The sequence below is a fragment of the Elephas maximus genome, chromosome 1, assembly GCF_024166365.1.
Source record: "Elephas maximus indicus isolate mEleMax1 chromosome 1, mEleMax1 primary haplotype, whole genome shotgun sequence".
In the NCBI taxonomy this organism is placed as follows: Eukaryota; Metazoa; Chordata; class Mammalia; order Proboscidea; family Elephantidae; genus Elephas; species Elephas maximus.
The window spans coordinates 54,423,317-54,443,836 of record NC_064819.1 but is presented as its reverse complement, the minus strand read 5'-3'; the positions used below and the strand labels follow the sequence as shown (position 1 = coordinate 54,443,836).

General features: G+C 40.6%; 1 protein-coding gene across 1 annotated transcript in view; it reads right to left on the bottom strand.

The window, feature by feature from the left end:
* SYCP2L (synaptonemal complex protein 2 like) overlaps positions 1–20,520 on the bottom strand; it is an 87,151-nt gene continuing 66,631 nt past the window's right edge. The window contains exons 25-30 of the mRNA XM_049855290.1: positions 6,709–6,807; positions 5,410–5,516; positions 3,655–3,746; positions 1,381–1,480; positions 1,217–1,275; positions 1–202 (exon numbers count right to left, since the gene is read on the bottom strand). Of these exons, the coding sequence (XP_049711247.1) occupies positions 34–202; positions 1,217–1,275; positions 1,381–1,480; positions 3,655–3,746; positions 5,410–5,516; positions 6,709–6,807 (626 nt within the window). The 3' untranslated portion in view covers positions 1–33. The remainder of the gene's footprint in view (positions 203–1,216; positions 1,276–1,380; positions 1,481–3,654; positions 3,747–5,409; positions 5,517–6,708; positions 6,808–20,520) is intronic.

Here is a 20,520-nt window from a genome sequence, read left to right as displayed (position 1 = left end):
AAGTCCCCCTTCTTCAGGGCAGGACAGGCCTCCTCAGGACAGGCTCCTGTTGCCCCTTCTGGGCCTGACTCTGTGGCTCTGCCTTTGGGCCCATTTCTGGGCCTGTCGCCCACCTCTGGTGTTAGGGTCCTTGACCCGTGTTACAGCTCTTCGGGGAGGTTTCCTGCCTCCTCTTTCTCTCTGCTTCTCTTCCTGCTTTGCTCTGTTTGAAAAACCTCTGTGAGGCTGGCTTCATATACATATATAGGGAGTTGCACGTATACACATTAAAAAAAAAAACCAGTTGCCGTCCAGTCGATTCCGACTCATAGCAGCCCTATAGGACAGAGTAGAACTGCCCATAGGGTCTCCAAGGAGTGGCTGCTAGATTCAAGCTGCTGACCTTTTGGTTAGCAGCTGAGCTCTCTCTCTCTCTCTCTCTATATATACACACACACATATACATACATACACACACACACACAACTCCTCGTCCATTTCAAGATACGGCCCCTCCCAAAGGGGGAGCCACAAACTGACCAATGCCCTCTTGGTAGGGCACTTTATCTGCATAGCAGACTACAGATACTTCGTTTGCATAGTTTACTGACTAATCCCTGCAAGATGCATACCAATCACAGGGCAGGCTACATACAGCCCAGGGCAAGACAAAAAGTCAAGTTGTTTACAGCTTGCTCAGGAAATGTCAATCAACCTGAACCTAAGTAACAAACCCTCTGGGCTAGAAAACTAGGGCTAAAGTAACTCCTCAGGGTTGAGGAAAAAAATTTAACTGTTTTCCCAAAGAACCAGGGCAAAAGGCCACGTAAAGGAGCTCACTTCACCATAACATCTGACACATAAAATATGTATAGTTCTATCAAAAACACAGTTCAGTATATAACTGAAAATCAACTATTTACTCAGGAACTTAAATATTTTTTCTCAATATCTAACCATTTCAGTTTTTTTAAATACTGCTTAAAAATAGAACAATTTGAAAAACACTGACATTTGGATGATCATGTTTATGCTTTTAAAAATTTACTCTTCTAGACTGATACCAAAAGCTACACTCTCCTCAGGGAGGGCCACCGACATAGCTGGTTTGAAAAGACACAGCTGTTTAGCTACTCGCATGAAGTTTTAGCAGTATCAACCACCCATACTTTCACTAAAGAACTACCTCATACTTTAACTAAGATACTTCTAGAAAAAATACTTAAAAAAAAAATACCTCAGCACTTGCATATCACAGAATGCTTTCAAATCAGCAGACTGTTTCCTCCAAAATTCCTAAAATTGAACAAAAGTTTGTTTTTAAAAAGTAGTTAGCCATTATTCTGCCCTGGAACAGATGCTCTTACATCACAGAGAATGGCCCAAACAAAAAGAACTTACCAGAACATCGTTCTCAAGATGTTTCAGAGCCTCAATATCCTTCTCAAGGTGGCCCAGCTCTCGAAGAACAAAACGGTGGAACTCTTGTAGTTTACTCAGTCTGAAAAACGTGAAAGCAACACATTTCATTGGGACTGCTTGGATGTGACAAAATGACACAATTACATCCGTTTACTACAAGAAAACCTTAGCATCTTCTCCAGACATTTATTTTAAGAACAAATACATGTCTCCCTTCTCTTCCCTCCCCTCCCTACCTGCCTACTGCTACCCCTAGAAAGTTAACTACTTAAAATTTTATTTATTCTTTCAACAGCATTATCAAAGGAAGCTGGAATGTCACAATTATTCTTAGTAGGTTGGCAGGGATGAGCAAAACTCCAGAGAAGAGGAGACTAAGGCTACCTGGGCCAGAGGCCGCCATGCCAGTCAGGGCCCCTCGGCTTCCCACCTTCTACAGTCTTCCCTTTCTCTTGTCTTAAGCCAGTCCTGAAAGCTGTGGTCTGGAATTAGCTAATAAACTTTTTCCTCCCTCCACATTTTAGTTCTAAAATATCTACCAGTCACTATAATGGGTTCACCTGCCATACAATTTGCTTATTGGTCTGTCTGCATATCATCTGCCTTCTCCATTAAGCTGAACATCCACAATGGCGAGATGCTTGAGGGGTCATTCTTGCTGCCCTCCCCAACCTCAAAGGGCCTAAGTGTTGCTGGGTGTGTACCTGCTGAGTAAGTGGATGAATATGCACCTTCTAAGAGATTTAGTGGAATTCCTGAGTGGTGCAAACAGTTATTTGCTCTGGGCTACTAAACCAAAAGGTTGGAGGGTTGAGGCCCCCCAGAGGTGCCTTAGAAGGAAAGCCTGGTGATCTGCTTCTAAAAAAATCAGCCATTGAAAATCCTATGGAGCAAAGTTCTACTCTGATATACATGGGGTCACCAGGAATTAGAGTGGACTCAACGGCAACTGTTTTTTAAAGATAAGGGGGAATCTACAAGTCCAATGTCCTTCACAGGAATGTTCTGAGAATCAAATGACATTGCAGGTATAAAAAACCCGCTGCCATTGCGTTGATTCTGGTTCATAGTGACCATATAGGACAGAGTAGAACTGCCCCATAGGGTTTCCAAGGAGTGCCTGGTGAATCCAAACTGCTGACCTTTTGGTTAGCAGCTGAACTCTTAACCACTGTGCCAGCAGTTTGAAAAAAATCATACATTTTCTATTCAAATAATGTATTCTGCTCTAATGAACTTTCTCCTTCAGTTAAGTGTGTCAACCTGCCAACTTTTCCTTCCCTCTGTCATTACAGGCCACTCTCCCCAACGACAAACAACCTCTGTGCTCATCTTGCATTTACCAAACCCCTCCATTCCTTAAACTCTCTTTTCCCAAAACTCACTGAAGAAGCACTTACATTGTAGTCCCTCTGGATTGACTTGAATCCCTACAGATACCCATGCTTCCACTCCAATCTCCACCCTTCACATCCCTCTGAAAGCCTGCCACCTTTGCACTTTTCTCCATGGTCATAGAGATGTGTGTGTGACATTTATATACATACAAACACGCATACTTTTATATATATATGTTGCTATTGCTGTGTGTTCGAGTTGATCCCAACTCATAGTGACCCTATAGGACAGAGTAAACCTGCCCTGTAGGGTTTCGTAGGCTGTAACCTTTACAGGAGCAGATCATCAGGTCTTTTCTCCCGCAGAGCCACTGGTGGGTTCGAACTGCCAACCTTTTGGTTAGCAGCCGAGAGCTTAACCACCACGCCACCAGGGCTCCTTATATATGCATATACATACATACATACACATATATACACACACATACACATGTATATACACTGAGAGAGGCAGAGAACCCGTAACCAGTAACCAGTTGCCATTGAGTTGACTCTGGCTCATGGCACCCCCATGTGTCAGAGTAGAACTGTGCTCCACAGGCTTTTCAATGGCTGATTTTTTGGAAGCAGATTGCCAGGTCTTTCTTCCAAGGCATCACTGGGTGGACTCAAACTTCCAACCTCTTGGTTAGCAGCCAAGCATGTTAACATTTGCACCACCCTGGAACTCCATACGTATAAATGGAGATCATTCAGTTCAGCTCCTCATTTTATGGATAAAGAACCAGAAACCCAGCTGGAGTAAGCGATGCCTCAAACTTCACATCTGCCACAGGCTTTTGCTCTTCATGGCCCCAGCATAGCAGTTTGTAAGCGATCACACCTATGCAAACTTGTTTTTAAATATAATGCTTACCTGCACTGATGTATCTGCTTTAAAAGTTTTGTTAGGCAATCTGGTGCTTGGGTTCCACTTTCTGAAGAAAGTTGACTCTTTCTGTGCCTAAGCTAAACCACAACAATAATAACAAAATGATCATGTTGGGTTACACATAACTACAGAAGTGAGTGCACGCTTTGTATTAAAAATGGCTGCAGGACATGATGATATTCATAGAAAGCACTGCTGCCAGAGAACCGTGATGAGGCACCGTGCCATACACCCTTCACATGTTAACTCAGGCTCAGTACAATAAAGAACAAGCTAAAATAGGGGCTTATGTTCATACTGCCAATCCAGGTATAGATGATGGGGAAACCCTGGTGGCATAGTGGTTAAGTGCTACAGCCGCTAACCAAAAGGTCGGCAGTTCAAATCCACCAGACGCTCCTTGGAAACTCTACGGAGCAGTTCTACTCTGTCCTATCACGTTGCTATGAGTCAGAATCCACTCAATGGCAACAAGTTTGGTTTGGGTTTTTGGTTATAGACCACATATGAACAAATATGAACAAATTTCCTCTTAAATTGGCTCTCGGTGGTATTGCAGAAAATGGAGAAGTCAGTAAAGAACGAGCTAAAATAGAAACTTATATTCATATTATCCATACATATATACCCAGTGCCGTCGAGTCCATACATATATGGACTGTGTATAAATATCAACAAATTTCCATTATAAATCGGCTCTCATTACTATTGCAGAAAATAAGGAAGACTTTGAGAATCTTCCAGTTTAGTTAAATGAATGCTGGCTAGGATAAAACTTATCTCAAATGTGTTAATAATAACTCATTAACAAAAACCAAAACCAAACCCACTGCCTTCAAGTCGATTCCAACTCACCCTATAGGACAGAGTAGAATTGCCCCATAGGTTTTCCAAGGAGCACCTGGTGGATTCAAACTGCCAACCTTTTGGTTGGCAGCCAAATGCTTAACCACCGTGCCACGAGGGCTCCTATAACTCATTAGGGATTTATAAATCACGGCACAAAAAGGAGACTGACTATAGGTCCGGTAGTCATCTTGCCAACAAGGTATTGGGACATTCTACAGGTGCAGTATCTCAAAGATTTGCCACCACTCAGCAGAAACCCACCCATGATCTACCTCCATCTTCATCCCAGACATCTCCCTTGTCCACACAGTTCCTTCTCTTCTCTCATTCTCCCCTCCTCGCTTATCACGTGACCAAATCATTGCTTCCTGATAGTTCAGCTGTTTGAGAATATTACCAAAACAGCCAAACCATGAGTCTGACTTCCATACAGGTCCACTTGATCCCGCTGTAGCAAATGGACATGGGGACACTGTTTCCTAAACCCAAACCATATGTTACAAAAACCAGAACCCACTGCAGTTGAGTAAATGCCAACTCATGGTGACCCCATGTGTTACAGAGTAGAACTGGACTCCATAGGGTTTTCTTGGCTATGATCTTTATGGAAGCAAATTGCCAGGGCTTTCTTCTACAATGCATCTGGGTGAGTTCAAACTGCCAACCTTTCAGTTAGTAGCAGAGTGTAAACCATCTGCACCACCCAGGGACCTGTATATAATAAAAAAAATTTTAATAGAGAACTAAAACTAGTGACCACAGCGAAGATAAATACACATCACCAAAAGATTCCAAAACACTTTCACATATGAAGGATAAGAACCGTATTAATGAATACTACGAACTTGAAATTCCTAACAAGCTACTTCTCCAGTTTTAGTGGAACATTACCTCATATGTCTTTTTTAGTTCTTTGGTGATGTTTTCAAAGGTTGAGATGATGGCAGAAACATCCAAGTTCTCTGGCATAACTTCTAAAGATGGACTAGAAATCCCTTCTGAACAGCAAAAATAAAACAGTTTTCACACACAGGTTTGCCCAGTCCCTCATGTGCCCAAAGGGTGGAGCAATCAGCCTATAACACAAATGCAAACCACAGAAGCCCCATTGCTGCTACACTCTGGAGAGGACCACAGGAGGTCAGCAAGAGTCTACACAGGGGTGAGTCAGGTTGCTTCTCACTGGCAAGCGCTCACTTCAACCACACCTTCTTGGAACTTCCCAGTACTTTCAATCAGAGCAACTGGTGTTACGTCTGAGAAGGGGGCTGAGGTGTTAGAAGAGGTTTTGTTGTTTGTTTTCTAGATAGTAATTATTTTTTTGAATCGGACCATAGGAAGGAGTAGAAGAGAGTCTTTTAATTTTGTCAGATTCTCCATATTCATCTCTTACTTTGGTTTACAAATAATGGTAGTGGGCCTCTCTTAAGTGGTAGGGTTATGGATTGTTATGTTTAACTTTATAGTTATATGAACACAGTACCAACCACGTCAATATACTGCTGTCAGAGACTTTAATGAGGATATAAGGGGTAAGGCCTTTCTGTGGGGCAACACATGGCAGTGCCAGTCTTATGACGGCTGAACTAGCCTCTTACACTCTTCTAAGGGATTTACATGTATCGGTTCATGGAATCGTCACAAAAATCACGTGAAGCTGCCATGTTCTTTCCCACAGTTAACAGAGAGATTACATAATGTCGCGAGGTCATACCAGCAGCTCCAGGATTTGAACCCAGGCTGTCTGGCTCTTAACCACTGCCTTCTAAGGCTGCCACTGCCTCCAAGTTTGCCCTTTTGGAGCTCTGTTTCCAAATATAGTGACACCCACCATCCAGAAGGCCAGCCCCACGTACACGAACATTTCATGTCAGCCCTCTTCACTTGCACAGTAGTATATTCCTAACACAAAAATGAATTCATAACTCTCAACTAAATCAGAGACCTGTCACTTTAAATGTCCTCAGAAAAATTAAGAGGCAGAAATCAAAATGCTACGAGGTGATGCTTGCTTTAATCTTTAACTTGTGTGACAATTTACTTCTCCTCCAAAGGACAGAATGCTCTGTTTTTAGAGTCCTGCGGCTGCTCTGATCTAAAACTGTAACTCCCTGGTACTTCAGACTGGTACGCTCAGTGCTTGCACATGTGTCAAACTTCTCCTTGAACTGCTGGCTGGGACGCGGTTACCTGCCAAGTCTTCTTCTGCCATAGAGGAATGGGATCCCGGTGCACGATCATCTTCCACTTTTGACTGTTTTGGAGTCACAAAATCACCGTCTGACGCGTCTAAAGCAAACATGGCACATTGGTGACCACACTGGTCTTTTCACCAGTTCATACCTAACCTTGATGAGCAGTAAGTGACACTTGTCCCCTGCCTGTTAGTAATTACTTACCACTTGGCACTTTGACTAAGAACCGTACAAGTATCAAAGCCCTGGGTCTACTGGTGCCTGAAAGAGGACACTCAGAGCAGGTATCCCTTTGATGAGCTCCGTTACATTTAGGGACACTGTGCTTAGCCAGCTACAGACTGATGCAAATGAAAAGCAGGAATGTTGGCTTCAAAAGCAACATTGCCAGGCTTCTGGACTAGATGACAAGGTTGCCATGTTTCCAGGCAGATGGGCCTCTAGAAGCTCACCACATCACACCAACGAGTGCGCCATCTGCTGGCAGGACCCCAATTCTCATACGATATCAGGGTCTCAGCTCTGTACTGAGGGCCACCTCATAAACGAGATCATCTTGGCTCCTCACTTGCTAAAGTGATTTTGAGAGCTTCAACTTCTGAATTTAAAATATATATTCCTATTTCAATCTAGCATATTACTAAATATTTTCATTCAGGTGCTTATTTTCACCCCAGACATGCCCTCTGTCTATCTGGGCCCTTCTAATATTATCAATATACTGTCAGTATAAGCCAGTTGTCACTGAGTTGATTCCAACTCCTGGCGACCCATGTGTGTCAGAGCAGAGGCGTGCTCCATAGGGTTGTTGCTTTTTTGTTTTTTTAAATACATTGTATTTTAGTTTCTGTGAAAATATATGCAGCAGTTTCAGCAAATCTACATGTACAATTCAGTGACTTTTTTGCATTCTTCAAATCATGTATCACTGTCCTTGCTATCCTTTTCCAAATTATTCCACCACCACTGATATAAAGTCACTGCCCCTAGGTTTCTCATCTAAACTTTTGAGATGCTGTTGTCAATTTGATTTCACACACATAAATCTTTGCAAGAGCACAATGCTGAAGGCAGACATACTTTACTAATGAGGTTAAGCTGCTCTTTGGTACAAAGCAGACTTCCAGGAAAAGTTGGTGTGAAGTTTAAGCTTCAAAGATAATTTCAGGGCAATAGTTTCAGGCGTTCATTCAGCATCAATGACTCCAGAAGCTCTGGATTCCATTAAGAATTTAAAATTCTGTTCCGATATTTTCCCCCTCTTGATCAGGATTCTTCTACAGAATCTTTGATCAAAACATTCAGTAATGGTATCCAAGCACCATCCAGTTCTCCTGGTCTCATGGCACCGGAGACAGATGTTCATGGTGGCGACATTTCTTCCTCTGACTCCTGACTCTCTTCCCCGGATGAAGGGAGACCTGCTGTTATAGCTTAGATGGCCTCTTGCAAGCTTTTATGACCCCTCAGCAGAACAAAAACATTGAGAAACAGTATAGGTAGTCCCTGACTTATGAAGTATTCTAGTTATGACAAACTGTACTTACGACCATCTGTTTTTGTTTGTTTGTTTTGTACATCTTATGGTTAGTAATATGTACTGCATACAATGTTGCAGCACGTAATTTGCTGAGGTTACTGTTCTCATGTCAACCCCCAGAGACACATAAAGATCGGGTTCACAAAGATACCGATTGTAAAAGGCAATAAGGAAAACTACACAAAAAATTAGGTATGTGATTTATATCAGAACCAATTTATGACAGAGTTATAGGAACAGAACACCATCATAAGTCTGGGATACCTGTAGTAGGTCAAACATCATAAATCCGGGATACCTGTATTAGGTCAAATTGACTGAGCTGTCCCATTAGATCATGACCCTAAACATTCAAACTAAAAAGGAAAAAAATAAAATAAAATTCCACGAAGCATTTGGTTGTACATGAGCTGCATCAATGGCTGATTTTTTTGGAAGCAGATCACCAGTTCTTTCTTCCAAGGCTCCTCTGGGTGGACTTGACCCTCTAACCTTTCAATTAGCAGCTGAGTGCACTAACTGTTTGCACCACCCAGGGACTGCATTGTCAATACACCCCTGGCACTACGCCCAGCTTCTGCTTCTCTTTACCTTCCATTTATCCTGCACCACAAGCCCTGAGATCCTATCTATGGAGTGAGTTTACCCATCGCCCTGCATTTCCATGCCAGATCTTCTCCAAGGCCATATCCCCAGACACTCCCATCAGCCATAACCAACTGTCACCTTCCAGATCAGTCTCCTACCTAAACTCAACTTGTGGAAGCAGCAACTTGTGCTTCCAAACTGCCTAGTCAACATCTCCATCTCAAAACCTGCGCTGTTTTAAAGTTTTTTTTTTTTGAATTGTACTTTAGATGAAGGTTTACAGAGCAAACTAGTTTTCCATTAAACGGTTGGTACACACATTGTTTTGTGACACTGGCTGCCAACCCCACAACATGTCAACACACTTTATTCTCAGCCTAGAGCTCCCTATTACCAGCTTTCCTGTCCCCTCCTGCCTTCTTGTCCTTGCCCCTGTGCTGGGGTGCCCCTTTAGTTTCCTTTTGTTTTATACATCTGTCTAATCTTTGACTGAAGGGTGAACCTCAGGAGTGACTACATTCCTGAGGTAAAAGGGTGTCTGTGGGACAAAACCTACTCAGTTTTATTCCTCCCCCACCCAAACCACTCTTTCTTCCCCACCAGACACTTAGCACCCCTGCCCCTACACTTATCTGTGGAGTCATCTGACTGTTCTCCCTCTCTTCACATATCAAACTAGTCACTATTATTTTACCTCTGAAAGTTCTGAAATCCAATTCTATTAATTCACTCAGTGAACATTTGAATGTAAAATGCTAGTATCTGCAAGGAACTGTGTCATGTGGTGGGTGGGCAGACGGTGGTGAAGCAGAGGTGAGCTTCCCTGCCTCCACTCTGCTCCCCCGACACAGGTCTCCTTGCTGTTCCTCAGACACCCCAGGCACATTCCCACCTCAGGGCCTTTGCACACACTGTTCCTTCTGCCTAGAATCCCTTCCCCCAGAGATGTACACTAAGGCTTTCTCTGGCCACCCAATCTAAAATTTCAAGAAAGCCCTGCAAGTCTGTAAAACTCTCTTCCCTGCTTAAGTTTTTCTTGGTCTTTACCACAATATAAAGCTCCTACGTGTTTTACTCTTCTTGTGTAGTGTCTGTTGCCCCCACTAGACTATCAGCACCACTGAGGACAGTCATTTTGTTCACGATATCCTCCGTATCTAGAAATGTGCTGCGCACACGGTAAACATTCAGTAAACATTTGTTGGCTGAATGAATGCTGCAGAATACCCAAGTTCCTTTGACATAGGTATCTGATGTCCCCTGAGGGAATCTCAGTAGAACAGATATGAATTTATCCTCATTTTTTATACTAATGGTAAGAGAAGAGGTAGAGGAACACTCTCAGCTCCATAATTAAACAGAAATTAAAAAATTTAGCATTGTAAGATGTGCTCAGACTGCCTTTGAAGGAAACTGTAAATATATTAATTTTTAGAAGTAGCGTCACAGTAGGAAATACCAGTCACGAACTTCAAGGTAATAAGAGGAAAAGACAGATGATTTTGCTCCCCAAATTATATAATATAGAGAATAATGAATGTTAAAATTAGTTCACGTGCTGAAGGATAACAGAAGTCTGTAAGAAAAAGAATAACCCAGGCATAAATGTCAATGTAGATTTTTTAATATAAAAAAAGAAATTGTAAAATTAAGAGAGATTAAACAAGAGAGATACTAAATGCCAGAATCATTTCTGGAAAGACCAGAAACATAAATGACTATATGATAATGATGAGCTACAGGGCACACCTGAATGATCTTGCCATAAGAGCATTTTAATAAACTGAGAACTTCATTAAAGATCACGCTCACCCTCTGCAGAGCCTGGAAAAGAAAAAACAACACCCGGCCTCTTTATAATAAAGAATAAAAATAAAATGAAAACACCTTCAACCATGAGAGCTACCTTATTAAAAAAAAAAAAAAAATGTCATTGATGCTAACTCATCGCAACCCACGTGTGCCAGAGCAGAACTGTGCTCTGCAGGGCTTTCAATGGCTGATTGAAGGAGCAGGTCACCCGTCCTTTCTTCTGAGGCACCTCTGTGGAGATTTGGACTGTCCACTTTTCAGCCACACTCTTAAACACTTGTGCACCCAGGACTTCCATCACGTATTATAGGAACCACTCTCTCTTTCTCCCCACTGGATTTGGATTTAAGTGTGTTGATATGTTTGAAAAGTTTAGATGGAAATTTCTGAGGGGGCTGTACTCTTCCAAGGATTAAAAAAAAAAAAAAAAAAAAACATAAATCCAAGCAAGAATCTAGTTACAGCTCAGCCTTCACTTTTAGCCTACAAAACTCACACTCTGGTTTCACAAAATGTATTTAATCCAGTCAAGACCCAAAGGCATTGCTTAGAGAGGATCCCAGCTAGCCCCAACTAGGAACTGATGAGCCAATGCTACATTTCTTTCATTGCTGCTGTTCTGCTGCTTCTGGGATTTTTTTCCCTCGATGACAAGTTTGCAGCAACAACCCAAAGCATGTGGTTGAATTTCAATGTATCACATTCCTACACCGCCCAGTGGTAAATCAGGGTGTCTGCCAGCACAAATAGGATTCCATCCAACAGAGAGAGGTTGCGGGAAGGCTTTATAAACAACTTGGTGGCCCCGTGAATGAGCTACTTGGAGTTTGTGAACCTATCAGCAAGAGAGCATCCAGATAGATCACTTCAGATACATGGAAAGAGTTAGGCATACAGAGCCCGTCTTTGAAATGGCGATGCATCTAAGTATTCCACCTGCCCAAAGCTATGCCTCTCCCTAATCCTCTAGGGTGACAGTGCTGTATTATGAAAGACTGAGAGTCCTAAGCATTATAGCTGGCTCGTTTTTACTTCCACAGTAACTGTGTGCCTCTTTTAAATAGCACTTTTATATAGTCTGATAAAGGGGGTTAACACTACACACACAAAACACCTCAAAAATGAACACAAACAGTAAACACAGCATAGCTGAACTAAAGTGACCTCAGACTACTGCTAATCCCCTTTGTGGGTGGGCAGCAGAGGGGCTGTGCTCTTGCTCTTGGACACAGCTGTCATCACATCCATGAAGACTGAAGACTTTTGCAATCCGAGGAGCTCCTGAGCTTATCTCAGGGGGCCTACTGAGCACAGGTTTTAGTTAGCATGGTTCAGCATCCATGCTACATTTATGTTTCTATATGATAAAACAATTTTTATCAGATAGATTTCTGTAATATTATCTGATAAAACAATTTTAATGCTACACAAAGTCAACATCCCTTTTTCGGTTAATAGCCAAGTTCTCCTAAATGAAGGCATTTTTTTGCTTTGTCTTGCTCTGGAGGGACACCCTTTGGCCTGGAACGGTACAAGCCAACAGCCTCCACTGGGCAAGAACAGTCTGCTTACCAGAAGATGCTCCGTGTGACACTCAAGGCACTTTCCCAATGCCAATTCCTTTGTCTATTCCACCAATGTTTACTAAGTGCTGAGAATATGAAAAAGTAAAGGCAAGCTTCATTGTTAGAACATTCAGTCTGTTATCATTGTTAGTTGCTGCTGGGTTGTTTCTGACCCACTGGGACCCCATGTACGATAGAATAAAACATTGCCTGATCCTGCATCATCTTCACATTCTTTGGTATTCTCAAGTTCATTGTTGTGGACACTGTATTTTGAGTGCCTTCCAAAGTAGGGGTTCTTCTAGCACTACATGGGACAACGCTTTTCTGTAGCCAACAGGGTTTTCATTGGCTAATTTTCAGAAACAGATTTCCAGGCCTTTCTTTCTAGTCTGTCTCAGTCTGAAAACTCTGCTGAAACCTATCCAATATGGGTGACTCTGCTGGTATTTGAAATACTGGTGGCATAGCTTCCAGCATCATAGCAAACTGACAGATGGGTGGTTGCTCACTCTGATCGGGACTACTAAAATGTCTTTTGTATGGGATGATGCATTTTAAAAGCCATATATCAACAGATAATAAATATTTGTGACTATATATAAATGCTAGAAAAAGAAATAAAGGGCATCCAGATTGGTAAGGAAGAAGTATCTCTATTTGCAGATGACATGATCTTATACACAGAAAACCCTAAAGAATCCTCAAGAAAACTACTGAAACTAATAGAAGACCTCAGCAGAGTACCAGGATACAAGATAAACATACAAAAATCAGTTGGATTCCTCTACACCAACAAAAAAAAACACCAAAGAGGAAATCACCAAATCAGAAACATAAAAGACCTATATAAAGAAAATTACAAGACACTACTGCAAGAAACCAAAAGAGACGTACAGAAGTGGAAAAACATACCTTGCTCATGGACAGGAAGACTCAACACTGTAAGAATGTCTGTTATACCAAAAGCAACCTATAGATATAATTCAGTTCTGATCCAAATTCCAACGACATTTTTTAGTGAGATGGAGAAACAAATCACCAACTTCATACGGAAGGAAAAGAGGCCCTGAATAAGTAAGGCATTACTGAAAAAGATGAACAAAGTGGGAGGCTTCACACTACCTGATTTTAGAGCCTATTATACCATCACAGTAGTCAAAACAGGCTGGTACTGGTACAACAACAGATACATAGACCAATGGAACAGAATTGAGAATCCAGACATAAATCCATGCACATATGATGAGCTGATATTTGACAAAGGCCCAAAGTCGGTTAAATGGGGGAAAGACAGTCTCTGTAACAAATGATGCTGGCATAACTGGATATCCATCTGTAAGAAAGTAAAACAAGACCCATACCTCACACCGTGTGCAAAAAATAACTCAAAATGGATTAAAGAACTAAATATAAAATCTAAAATGATAAAGATCATGGAAGAAAAAAATGGAGACAACTCTAGGAGCCCCAATACATGGCATAAACAGTATACAAAACATTACTAACAATGTACAAACACCAGAAGAGAAACTAGATAGCTGGGAGCTCCTAAAAATCAAACACCTATGCTCATCCAAAGACTTCACCAAAAGAGTAAAAAGATTACCTGCAGACTGGGAAAAAGTTTTTAGCTATGCCATTTCCTATCAGCATCTGATGTCTAAAATCTCCGTGATACTGCAAAGACTCAACAACAAAAAGACAAATAACTCAGTTAAAAAACGGGTAAAGGGATATGAACAGACACTTCAGTGAAGAAGACATTCAGGTAGATAACAGATACATGAGGAAATGCTCACAATCATGAGCCATTAGAGAAATGCAAATCAAAACTACAATGATATTCTATCTCACTCCAACAAGGCTACCATTAACCCAAAAAACACAAAAGAATAAATGTTGGAGAGGTTGTGGAGAGACTGGAGCACTTATACACTGTTGGTAGGAATGCAAAATGGTACAACCACTTTAGAAATTGATTTAGCATTTCCTTAAAAAACTAGAAATAGAAATACCATATGATCCACTAATCCCACTCCTTGGAATATATCCTAGAGAAATAAGAGCCTTTACACGAACAGATATATGCACACCCATGTTCACTGCAGCACTGTTTACAATAGCAAAAGATGGAAGCAACCAAGGTGCCCATTGATGGATGAATGGATAAATAAATTATGGTATATTCACACAATGAATACTATGCATTGATAAAGAACAACGATGAATCTGTGAAACGCTTCATAACATGGAGGAATCTGGAAGGCATTATGTTGAGTGAAATTAGTCAGTTTCAAAAGGATAAATATTGTATGAGACCACTGTTACAAGAACTAAAGAAACAGTTTAAACGGAGAAGAAAATATTCTTTGATGGTTATGAGAGGGAGGAGGGAGGGAGGAAGAGGGCTATTCACTAATTAGATAGTAGACAACTATTTTGGGTGAAGGGAAAGGCAACACACAATACAGGAGAGGTCAGCACAACTGGACTAAGCCAAAAGCAGTTTCCTGAATAAACTGAACGCTTCGAAGGCCAGCGTAGCAGGGGCGGGGGTTTGGGGACCATGGTTTCAGGAGACATCTAGGTCAATTGGCATAATTAAATATCTTAAGAAAACATTTCTAGATCCCACTTTGGAGTGTAGCGTCTTCGGTCTTAAACGCTAGCAAGTGGCCATCTAAGATGCATCAGTTGGTGTCAACCCACCTGAAGCAAAGAAGAATGAGGAACATGAAAGACACAAGGTAATTATGAGCCCAAGAGACAGAAAGGGCGACATAAATCAGGGACTACATCAGCCTGAGACCAGAAGAACTAGATGGTGCCCAGCTACAACCGATGACTGCCCTGACAGGGAACACAACAGAGAACCCCTGAAGGAGCAGGAAAGCCATGGGATGCAGACCTCAAATTCTCATAAAAAGACCAGACTTAATGGTCTGACTGAGACTAGAAGGACCCCAAGGTCATGGTCCCCACACCTACTGTTAGCCCAAGACAGGAACTATTCCCAAAGCCAACTCTTCAGACAGGGATTGGAACAGACTATGGGATAGCAAATGATACTGGTGAGGACTGAACTTCTTGGATCAAGTAGACACATGAGACTATGTGGGCAGCTCCTATCTGGAGGGGAGATGAGAAGGTAGAGAGGGACAGAAGCTGGCTGAATGGACACGGAAATGGAGGGTGGAGAGAAGGAGTGTGCTGTCTCATCAGGGGAAGAACAACTAGGAGTATATAGCAAGGTATATTTAAACTTTAGTATGAGAGACTGACTTGATTTGTAAACTTCACTTAAAGCACAATAAAAATTTAAAAAATGGAATTATGCAGGAGGTTCATAATTATACGCTAGAAGTTTGTTTCTTACTCCATTCCCTTAACAAATATGTATATATATAAAATGCCGTCTATGTGCCAAGCACTGAACTAGGTATTCATAGCACTGAATGGAACAAAGGACCCATACTCCTCCTGTCCCCTCCCAATCCCGGAGGTCTCTCCAAAAAGGCGGATGAGGGCAAAAATGCAAAAACATAAATAAAATTGTTTTGTTTGCTCAGTTTTAGGAGCCTGGCACATGAAAAGTTATAAGATAAGCATTAAAAGCATAAGCTGATATTTGATTGAGGCTGCTGTTAGGAACCTGCAGGACACTAACACATAAAAGGAAATGGCCTGGGCATCCCCTTTAGGGGAAAATATAGCTGCCTAGCTCATTCAGCTGAAAAATCCATTACCTGATACACTAACATGAAAAACGTAAGTGTTCTGTTACATATATTTCAGTCATCCAAAAAAATAAATCTTATCAAAGACTAACATAGCCATTAGTAACTACTTATAAAATTTTTATGATTTTTATTGCTTTTGTTTGGTGGTTCAGTGGTTGAATAATTATTTTTTTAAGCAGGAGACCTCGGTTTGATTCCCAGCCAATGCACCTTATGTGCAGCTACCACCTATCTGTCAGTGGAGACTTGTGCATTGCTGTGATGCTCAACAGGTTTCAGGAGAGCTTCCAGGCTAAGATGGACTAGGAGAAAAGGCCTGGTAATCTACTTTCGAAAAGTTTTCCAGCAAATATTGTCCAATAGAGTGCTGAAAGATGAACCCTCTCAGCTGAAAAGCACTTAAAGCACATAGTGGCCACGACATGGACTCTAACATCCCAAAGACTGCGAAGATGGTGCAATATCGGGCAATGTTTCATTCCATTGTGTGTGGGCCCGCATAAGTCAGGCTGACTCAACAGCAGCTGACGACACCACCACCATACCCCCAGAATTATGTCAAGAAAAAAACGAGTCCCTGTGTCCACCTAGGGGCCGCCCCTGATACCGATTTCTTCTCCTACCCTGGCTTCTGTTGATGCTCTGAAGGGAAGGGGAGGCATGGGAGGGAGTAGCTTTTGCTAAGGAAGGGCTCTTGCTGCTGATACTACAGGAAGATAAGACCAATTGGACCTCAGAATGGTTTCTCCAAAAGAAACATAAGTGGCCCATCCTTAAAAAAAAATACTGCCGCTTAACAACAAAAAGACGAAAAACCCAAATCAAAAAATGGACAAAGGATTGGCATAGACATTTCACCAAAGAAGAAACACAAATGGCCAATAAACACATTAAAAGATGCTCAAAATCATTAGCAACTGGGAGATGCAAATCAAAACCACAATGAGATATCACTTCACCCCAACTAAAAAAAAACTAGGACGGCTAAAATACAAATAAATAAACCAAAAACAAAAAATGTGAACAAATTGGAACCCTCAACCATTGTTGACAGGAATGCAAAATGGTATTGCTGCTATGGAAGACAGGGAGGCAGTTCCTCAAAAAGTTAAACATAGAATTACTATGTGACCCACCATTTACATTCCTAGGTATATACCCAAGAGACTTAAAATCAGGGACTCGAACATATATTTGTACACCAGTGTTCGCTGCATCACTGTTTGCAATAGTCAAAAGATGAAAACAACCTAAATTCTCATCTACAGATGAATGGATCAAAAAATATGTGGTATATCCATACAATGGAATATTACTCAGTCATGAAGAGAAATGAAGTCCTGATACATTCTATGACATTTATGTACCTTGAAAACATTATGCTAAGTGACATAAGTGAATAACAAAATGACAAATACTGGCTAATAGCACTCAGATAAAATATCTAGAATAGGCAAATGCACAAAGACAAAAGTTTATTAGTGGTTACCGGGGGCAGGAGGATGGAGGGATAGCACAGTCATTGTTTAAGAAGCATTGAGATTGTTTATGGTGATGAGAATTTGGCAATGCATATTGGTGATGGTTACACAACATGATCAATGTAACTGATGTCACTAAATTGTACATGTGAAACAAGTAAATTGGCAAATGTTTTGTTACATATAAAACAATTTTAAAAAGGACAAAAAGAAGTACTTCCTTCGGGTATAAGGAAAGTGATCCCCGTGAAAATATAGTACAGTGTGTGGTATTCACCTAAGCAGATCTTTGAAAAGATGACAAACCATTGGCCAAACTAAGAAAGGAAAAACAGGAGAGGAAGCAAATAACCCTAATAAGAAATGAAATGGGGGGCATTACAACAGACCCAACTGAAATTAAAAGGATCATAACAGAATACTATGAAACATGGTACTCCAACAAATTTGTGAATCTAGAGGGAATGGACAAATTTCAAGAAACACACTACCTACCTAAACTAATACAAACTGAGATAGAAAATATAAACAGATGCATAACAAGAGAAGAGATCAAAGAGATAATAAAAAAAATTCCCAACAAAAAAAGCTCTGGCCTGGATAGTTTCACCAGAGAATTCTACCAAACATTCAAGAAAAGCTCACACTAGTACTACTCAAACTATTTCAGATCACAGAAAAGGAAGGAACACTCTTGAATTCATTCTATGAAACCAGCATAACCCTGATACCAAAACCGGGCAAAGACACCACAAAAAAAGAAAATTACAGACCAGTATCTCTCAGGAATACAGATGCAGAAAATTCTCAAAAAAAAAAAAATCTAGCCAATAAAATTCAGCATCATATCAAAAAAATAATACACCACAACCAAGTGGGATTCAAATCAGGTATGCAAGGATAGCTCAACATTAGAAAATCAGTCAATGTAATCTACCACAGAAATAAAACAAAAAAAGAATCACATGATCACCTCAATTGATGCAGAAAAGGCATTTGATAAAGTTCAACATCAATTTCTGATAAAAACTCTCAATAAAATAGGAATAGAAGGGAAATTCCTCAACATAATCAAGGGCATCTATACAAAACCAACAGCCAATATGATTCTCAATGGAGAGAGACTGAAAGCGCTCCCTCTGAGAATGGGAACCAGACAAGGATGCACTTTATCGCCACACCTATTTAACACTGTGCTGGAAGTCCTAGCTACAGCAATAAGACAAAGAGGGAAATAATTGGAAAGAAGGAAGTAAAACTATTCCTATTTGCAGATGATATGATCCTACACATAGAGAACCCCAAAGGTTCCACAAGAAAACTATTGGAATTAAAAGAAATATTCAGCTGAATAACAGGATACAAGATCAACATACAAAAATCAGTTGATTACTATACACCAACAAAGAGAACTCCAAAAAGGAAATCAGGAAAACAACACCATTTATAATAGCCCCTAAAAAGATAAAATACTTAGGAATAAACCTAACCAGAGACGTAAAAGACCTGTACAAAGACAACTACAAAACACTACTGCAAAAAAAAAAAAAAAAAAGAGAGAGACCAACATAAATGGAAAAATATACCATGCTCGTAGATAGGAAGACTCAACACTGTGAAAATGTCAATTCTACCCAAAGCGATCTGCAAATACAATGCAATCTCGATCGAAATACCAACAGCATTCTTTAATGAGATGGAAAAACCAAGCACCAACTTCATATGGCAAGCAAAGAGGCCCTGGCTAAGCAAGACATTACTGAAGAAAAAGAACAAAGTAGGAGGCCTCACACTACCTGATCTCAGAACAGCCATGGTAGTCAAAAAGCCTGGTACTGGTATAGCAACAGACACCATCAACTAATGGAGCAGAATCCAAAGAACAGACATAAATCCATCCACCTATAGTCAACTGATCTTTGACAAAGGCCCAAAGTCCATTCAATGGGGAAAAGAGAGTCTTTTTAACAAATGGTACTGGCAAAACTGGATGTTCAAGAGCAAAAAAAAAAAAAAAAATGAAATAGGATCCATACCTCACACAGCAAACAAAAACTAACTTAAAATGGATGAATGACCACATATAAAACTTAAAAAGATAAAGATCTGGAAGAAAAAAATAAGAACAATGCTAGAGGCCCTAAATCACAGCATGAATAGAATACAAACCATAACTAACAATGAGTAAATATCAGAAGAGAAACTAGATAACTGAGAGCTCCTAAAAATTAAACACTTATGCTTATCAAAAGATTCACCAAAGAATAAAAAGAGAACCTACAGACTGGGAAAAAAATTTTAGCTATGACATATCTAACAAGGGTATAATCGCTAAAATCTATACTTCAACATCTCAACAACAGAAAGACAAACAACGGAATTAAAAAATGTGCAAAGGAAATGGACACTTCACCAAAGAAGTCTTTCAGATGGCTAACAGACACATGAAGAAATGCTCACAATCATCAGCCATTAGAGAAACGCAAATGAAAACTACAATCAGATACCACCTCACCCCAACACTACTGGCACAAATCAAAAAAACAGAAAATAACAAATGTTGGGAAGGCTGAAGGGAGATAAGAACTCTTAGACACTGTTAGTGTGAATTTAAAATGGTACAACCACTATGGAAAACAATACGGTGCTTCCTTAAAAAGCTAGAAATAGAAATACTGTACGATCCAGCAATGCCACTCCTAGGAATATATCCTAGGGAAATAAGAGAGCCGTCACATGAATAGACGTATGCTCACCCATGGTCACTGCAGCATTACTCACAGTAGCAAAAAGATGGAAACATCCTAAGTGCCCATAAACAGATGAATGGATAAACAAATTATGGTACATACACGCAATGGAATACTGTGCAATGATAAAGAAAAATGATGAATCCATGAAACATCACACAACGTGGATGAACCTGGAGGGCATTTATGCTGAGTGAAATAAGTCAATCACAAAAGGACAAATAGTATATGAGATCACTATTATAAAAACTCAAGAAAAGGTTTACACACAGAAAAAAACAATCTTTGATGGTTATGAAGGAGGAGAGAGTAGGGGAGGGGAGCTCAC